Consider the following 7,911-nt stretch of genomic DNA (forward strand, 5'->3'; position numbering starts at 1 on the left):
CCTACTGTGTGAGCAGAGTGGCTTTGTGTGAAATGCCCCACTCGTATATGCTCCCCCTCCCTCTGGGCAGTAATTTGAGCCAATCAGACAGCAGGGGAGTTTTAGCCAATTGGAGTTTCAGCGAGATGACTTGCTGTGCAGCAGTGGATCATGGGATATGTATTCCTTAAAGGGGCATTGCTCAATACAAGTGAATGAAGGTTTATGGCCGCAGAACTAGAGGCACACAATTCCCTACATACAGTCGAGGAGAAATACAGCATTTTTCCCAGACAAATTACCAGAGCACTCGAGAGAACTGGGTGGTCAGTGAATAGATGCAGACCTGCTGCCAGGGTCTGCGCTGGACTCCGGGAAGATAGTGTGGAGAAACCAGTGTGTGCTGACTTGTGCTGTGTTTGCCTGGTCTGAGGACAGAGCCTTTGGGGGTCAGAGCAAAAGACTGAGGCACAGAGAGAGTTACTGTGCCTTGAAATCCAATCTGGGGAGACCTATTGCTGTGTGCTACCACATCAGAGATGACCTGATTGTGAGGACTTTTGGGACCATTGAACGCCAAGCATACTGGAACTGATCCATTGAATACCAGGAGTGGTGACCTCAACTACCAAGCTTAACCCCTTATTGCCCACAGTTAATGCCATATAGACCAAATACTTGCCTAACGGCCCATTAGCCATCTACTGCAGATTGCCATAAGGAGACAGTTTCACATGCACCACCTCACAGAAGGGCCCCAACAAAAACTGGCCAACACTGACAAATGGGCGCTAGGTACTTTGTTGACACTACTAGGGGTACCTCTTAGTCAGGAACATATATGTTCACCAGCTATTGGGGCTGTATAAGTAGAGTTCACTCAGGAACATTCCTTGAGTAGCTATTGCTAAGAAATACAGTGAGGTTTCATTTATGCCATTCATGCTTTCATGGCTGATGATATTCTTACTAATACTGTGTAGACCAGTGTAGCGAGGCTTAGCCTTATTGCGGCTTTGTTCAACGGCCATAGGTGATGCTAATATTCCAATCAGTTACCCTAACAAATTCTGTTGTCTTGTTTACATGTCCTATACATTGTATTTGCTCACTCTTCAATAATACATCCACCTTTTTAAATCCTCAAGTTGCTTGTCTTCTATTTTCTGTGTACTATCATAGAGTGGTAGAATATTAATACTTTTTTCTCACGTGTATAAGTAACCTATAACCAGGTGTGTCAGTAGAGACCGAGGAGCTTTAAGAGTTGTGGAAGAAAAGTATATCAAGTGGTTCCTGCAGAGGTAGCACTACAAATTTATATTGTTTGACACATATTTATCAAAATGGAAAATTTGATGATTTCCTCTTCATTTGTTTTTCTCTTATTTTTTAACTTAATAAGTCTTTATATTTCAATGATGAATGAATTGACAAAGTCAGGCCCAACATAGTCTGCAATTCAATATGGGAAGATTGTAATTCCTCAAACCATATCATCACTTTTTATTGTTGGGAAACACATCATCATTGCTATTAGAATTTAATTCCAACCACACCAATATTTTGAGTATTGAATAGAGTGAGGAAACAGAAGAACCTCTGGTTTTAAATTCTGTCTGGGATTTGCACATGCAATTTCTCCTGTGAACATATAAACACTAGCAAAAAAAGAAAAGAAAAAAAAAACTGATATGATTTTGCCCTTATTTACTCTGACCAAAACAACTAAATAGAGTTTCGTCTGAAATTTAATTTCAGGTTTGTTCCTGGTGTAGAATTGTGCAACTTTCCCTTCATCTCAGGGATCTGATTTACAGTTGCCCTTGATAAACAATTGTTCCCTGAGTAAGGAAATTGTCCCAGTGAGCTGAATCAAAGTTGATAAAGAAAAATTCCCTTGCTATGATAAATGTTCCCTTTAGTATGTTCATGCTGCAGGCTCTTTAAAGGAAATGTACACTGTTTTTCCATAAATTGATTTATTATATTAGGTTGAAAAAAAAATATTTTGATGTTTTAAAGCAGGTTATTATGGAATATTAGAACTCTAGGATCACTATTTTAGCATATTAGGATCCTTTTGTATTGCCAAACTATGTCACGGGAGCCACAAATCGCTTCATACCTTTGTTTTAGTTATCACAAGTTAATGAGGAAGAATAACAACTGAACAACTGAAGTCAAGAATTTTGCATGCAGTTTAGGCTTTATGTATAGTAACAGCTTTTGGCATTTTTTTCTGTCCATGTACACATAGGCTTTTAGCAGAGTTCAGGAGCTGCCGTGTTTAGTTGAGGCTAAACCTCTCTCTCCTGAACGTGGAAGAATCACGTTCAGGACAGAAAAAGTCAAAAACACAACAAAAACGAATTTTGCGTTTTCCCGCAGCCACGGTCAGGGAAAGCTAGTGTACACATTTAGCCTTAGGTGGTCCAGTGCTTGTTGAGAAATGCACAATGCGGCACATATGACATCTGATGCAAAGGTACGTCTACTCTTGCATCTTCCAAAATGAGGTAAACTGCAAGTGGATCTTCAGATAAAAAAGAGTTTCTTTATTTGGTTAATGCATGCTTCATGTACACTGGCAGCTCCTACGCTCAAGTTTAGGAGCTTTTGGCGTTTTTTTGCCAAAACTCCTAAACTCAACTCCATAAAAGCCTATGTGTCCATGTATACATAGGCTTTTAGCAGAGTTTATGACATGCCGTGTTTAGGTGAGGTTAACCTGCCTCTCCTGAAGGTGGAAGAATCGTGTTCAGGATAGGATAGGATAGGACCGCCAGCCACGGGAAAATGTAAAACACGGCCAAAATGTAAAACACGGCCAAAATGTAAAACACGGCCAAAACGTAAAACACTTTTTTGCCACATTTTTGCATTTTCCCGCAGCTGCAGTCAGGGTAGGCTAGTGCACATGTAGCCTCAGGCTGTTTCTACCATTTTAATTCAATAAAGGAACTCTTGCATCTGGGGATCAGTGTGCAGTTCATATAATTTTGGAAGATTTGTTATCAAAAAGGTGAACCAGTTTATTATGCCTTCTCTTAATCTGAGCCTTTGACATTGTTTTTTGATATAACATTAAAGGGCCTAACAAATAATTGTGTTCTTTTTCCCTACTGCCACCAATTGGATTTAAACTTTCACTGACGTTTAGAATGTGACTAGCACTGGGAGGTAACCCCAGTTATGAATATAACTGCCTTGTGTGCCTCCCAAATGATTCCGGGGTCAGTATCTGCAAAGGTGTTAGTCTGAAAGAAATGGTCTAGTTCCGTAGTAACATCTGTCAACACAGTCTCATCTTGGAGTAGGCTCTCATTCAGTCTCCACGTCCGGGTTCCGGATGATCGAAAATCCGTCAGTGCGTAAGAAAGTATAACAGGGGCATGGTCGGACAATGTGATAGAGCCTATTGAAGAGTCACGGATCGAGTGTAACTGACAATGCGGGATCAAGGAATAGTCTACACGGGAGTATAGTTGGTGAGGTGAGGAATAGAAAGAAAAGTCTCATTCTCTGGGATGCATCAGGTGCCAGACCTCTATCAATTATGCACCATGGAGGGACTTTGCAATACGTTTGCGGACGTTAGGGGGGATAGAGGAGGATACCAGGATGTATCCTCCGAAGGAATCAGAGGGGTATTAAAATCTCCCCCAAATAATTAGTTGACCCTCAGAGAATTCCATGAGTTTCTCCATACCTCTAGTAATGAACACATCCTGTTGGCTGTTGGCATAAAAGGTGGCAAAAGTCACTTTGACGTCACCAATATCGCCCTTCAGAAACAGAAATCGGCCATTGGGGTCTTTTAGAATTTGCACGCAGGTCCACAGTACTGTTCTGGAAAAAATGATAGGGACTCCATTTGATTTAGCCTCTGGGTTGGTAGAATGGTAGGCCAGAGGGAAATACCGATTCTTAAAAAATGGGAGCTTGTCGTCTCTGAAATGGATCTCCTGAACAAAAGGCGATATCAATGTTGGACTTTTTCAAATCGTTCAACAAAATTTGCCTCTTTTCTGGGACGTTAAGGCCCTTAGCATTGATTGAAAGGGAAGGCTAAGATAGTATGAGGGAGAAAGAGAACGGAAAGTCAGGCAAGCTAAGAATATGAGAGAGTGAATGGGAAAGAGGCAATCCCACAGGGAGAAGCCTCAATTAACTAAATGATAGCAAAGAAAATGCTAAGACGCTCACCAGCAGGGAGCCAGGAGAATGAGCGTGTGTCTATGTGTGGTTGTGGTTGGAAAGAGCCAATGGACGGGCCCCCGACCCACTCTCCCTAGCCCGATAATATTCGTGAGTAACTGAAAGGTACATGCATTAAAGGCGTTCACATGAAGAACTTAGAACAGGGAAAAGAAATTTAGCTCTAAACAAACTCATGGAAAACAGTAGCAAAATCAGTAGGTAACAAATAATTCTGAACAGTGAAGGAAACCTCAACTTTAAACCGTAACTCCAAAAATTGGAGTGTAATTTATGCTGCGCAGAACCCGGATGTCACCGGAGCGGGACGGCACAGACAACAACTGGGGCAGACACCACCCCCAAAGCCAAACAGGCAAAGGGGGAGGCCCTCCACCTCGCCAGCCACCCCCCAGCGCAACCCAGACCACGCGTCCATGTCAGCTCCATGTCAGCTCCATTCACCCCAGCCGTAGGGTCCCCCCGGATCCCACCAGGGCAAAAATAGAGGGTATATAACTCCCGCTGTGGGGGGGGGGGTAGGACACGCCGCCAGCACGGCACACAGACCGGCATGAGGGCAACCCCATTAATCACCGGAAGGTAAGAGGGTAGAAAATATAAATCCCAACATGAACATTTAAACAGACAATGTGACCATAAGCTTAGCAAAATACACATGGTAATAAACATTGAGGCGCTAAGACCTCCTAAAGATATTATGATGGGATCTCCTCCTGGATCGCTGTGGACAGGCTGACCAGTTGCCCCGGTTTGCCCCCATTTCAGGAAGGTCCCGATGGGTGGGGGAGAATGAGGAGCCAGTTGGGGATCTTCATGGGATCTGTCTCCGGAAAACTAAAGAGAGACGGTAGATCTGCAGGCGTGCCCAAAGTGTAGGAATCTGCATTCCTTAGAAAGGTGACTGCCAGAGGGTAACCCCAGCGGTATGTAAACCCGAGTTGCCGTGCGAGATCCAAAACCATCTTCAACAAGGCCCTACGATGCAGGGAGGCTCTCCGGGAGTATTTTGATGGCTGTGCCGTCTAAGTCTACCATGCCCAGCTCCAAAGCTTTGCGGAGGATCTCTTCCTTTTGGTTGTAGTGGTGGATGTGACACACCACATCGCGAGGTCTGCTTGGGTCAGCGGGCTTGGGGCCCAGTGATCTATGCACCCTGTCCAGTTCCAAGGGAGCGGAAGGGGTGAGACTATAATTTTATTAAAAATATCTCTTACTGTATCTTGAAGGTCTTCCTCTCCCTTCATCTCTGGCAAGCCCCGGAGTCGGAGATTATCGTGTTGACTCTGATCCTCCAGGTCCTCAATGTAGAGTCGTAAGGCGATGGCTGTGTCCATATAAGAGTCCCTGGAGCTCTCAAGGGCCAACACACGAAGCTCTAATGCTGAGAGGGACGACTCACCAGAGGTCACTCTATCTGAGAGGGATTGAAAGTCTGTGCAGACCGCCTGGATGTCCCAGCGGTGTGCCTCCTCTATGGATGGCTAGATCTCCGTCCAGGTAGGGAGGGCCCGCAGGAGCACACATATGTCTGAGTCTAGAGCAGTGGTCCCAGAATCCTGTGGTGTGTCTGTGTATTCCATAGAGAAATGTGTAGGAGCCTCCGGGACACCGACAACCATTGTGGAGGGCCTGGGAGATGTAGGCAGGGTCCCAGCACTCTGGGTCGTCTGAGCAGGCCTCGCGGAGCCGCCATCCTGAAGCCAGGGGACCCGGATTGTAGATGTGGAAAAAAGTGGTGTATTTCCCCTGCCGGTCTGGATGTTCAGGCTGTTTGGGTAGACGAGCGTTTCTTGTGCCTTTTCGCCAATAACATGCCAGTGCAGAGAGTCTAAGTCAGCGGGGCTGCGTAGGAGATAGCCGGAAGCTCATGCAACATGCGTCCTCACACAGCCATGTCCAAGTCACGCCCCCGCAACAAAATGTTTGATGGTTCTGTGATCACGCCCAAATATCTTTTCAATTTCAAGAGTGCTGTATTCCTCTAAAGGACTTTATTCAATTTTTTCAGTTTTATAATTTTCAGAATCAGTTAAATCTCTTTTTTTGGCCAAGCTTGCCTGAGAAAAAGAAGCTGCCTAATAATTATGAACACCTTGATATGGGACGTTGATCTCCTTAGGTAACACCCTCCCTCATTACACAAATACACATCACCTGATTTGCTTAAATCCATTAAGCATTCAATTTTATACAGCTTGGAGTTGGACAATATGCATTAAAAAGGTTGATTTGGTCAAAATATTCACTTGCCTAATAATAGTGCACACAGTGAATTTATTCTTAGCTATTATTTAAAAAAAAACAAAAAAAAAAAAACTGTGCTCCCTCCATGGATAACCCATATTGGTCTATACAGTAATACCAGAGTCATCATTGAGCCTTCTACTAAATGTTTATTTGTAAAATAAAAACAAAATCTGACCCCAAACCTTTATACTGTAGTTTCCTTTTTAACAATTAAAGTACAGTTTGAACTTGGTATCACTCATTTTCTGACAGATTCTAAATGTACACTTTCTGATTGTTACATACAATATGATTACTTCTCCGAAGTATGTATTATTTTTTGAGACCATAGCTTCAATATTTATAGTTAATTTGCCATAACATAGCCACAGTGCTCCTTACCGCAAAGTTATACCTAAAGGCATGCAAATAAATGAAACATGTATCTACACATCACTACTGACTACAAAATACCGAAAGCATTGACTACAGATATATTTGATAAACCGTATTTTATTTTCTATACAAAAATCATCCCCTGTATACAGTTTTTAGGTAAAAAGATTTATACTATTACATGAAATATCCCCATACATTCAAGTCTAATCATTTTCTTTTTTAAAACAGTAGGACTGCGTATGCATACCTTCATTCGACTATACACACTTGTGAGTGGTGTGATGTGGTGATGCTTGTGGTTGCCAATAGTCCCGCAAAGGCCACAAATAACTTCTTGGTCTTGCTCACAGTACAGGCTGAGGGGGTTATTGTGATTTGGGCATATCTCAGCTGCAGCTTGCTCCTCACTTAATACCTTCAGAGTCTCAATGAGGCGCTTTAATGTAACATTGGGAGGTGAGGAACTGTAGTCCACTTCTTGGCGACACACAGGACACAGTAGGATAATGTGGGATTCTTTCATCAACCCCCATAAACAGTCTCTGCAGTAGGAATGTCCACACTGCAGCATGGCTGGGTCCTTAAATACCTCCAGGCATATTGGACAAGTCAACTGGTTCTCCAGTAGAGGAATCCTTATATTGAAAGCCATCCCTTTCTATGTAGATCTGCAGTATAACTTTAGAACACCAGCAGGTAAATATCACGTTACCTTGTTTTTCTAAAAAAAATAAAAAAATAATAAAAAATAAATAAATAAATCTTTGAAGTTTCTTATCAATCAACTTACAAATGGGTTTGATAATGTAATAAACTTGTTTATCTCTAAAGTGTACTTCTTATCTTCATTTAAACAAACTGAATGTACCATACAAGAACAGTGTGTACAGCAAAAACATGAAATGGCATCAGCATACACAAATAAAGTTTTTTTTTTCCCTTTCTTAAGCCCCCACACAGTTTCCTAGGAACTCTGGTATATGTTGGAGGTAATGAAAGTAGCAGCTGGAGAGTTTTGTACAGGCTGCAGGAGGTAAAACTATGCACTGTCTTCCATGTCTCAGGACTCCAGGGAGGAGAGCT

General features: G+C 42.7%; 1 protein-coding gene across 1 annotated transcript in view; it reads right to left on the bottom strand.

The window, feature by feature from the left end:
* TRIM50 (tripartite motif containing 50) overlaps positions 1–7,545 on the bottom strand; it is a 29,638-nt gene extending 22,093 nt beyond the window's left edge. Inside the window, exon 1 of the mRNA XM_082247234.1 lies at positions 7,076–7,545. Within this exon, the coding sequence (XP_082103360.1) occupies positions 7,076–7,480 (405 nt within the window). The 5' untranslated portion in view covers positions 7,481–7,545. The remainder of the gene's footprint in view (positions 1–7,075) is intronic.
* Between the last annotated feature and the right edge of the window lie 366 nt (positions 7,546–7,911).

This window comes from Pelophylax lessonae (genome assembly GCF_965119305.1).
Source record: "Pelophylax lessonae genome assembly, chromosome: 2".
NCBI lineage: Eukaryota > Metazoa > Chordata > Amphibia > Anura > Ranidae > Pelophylax > Pelophylax lessonae.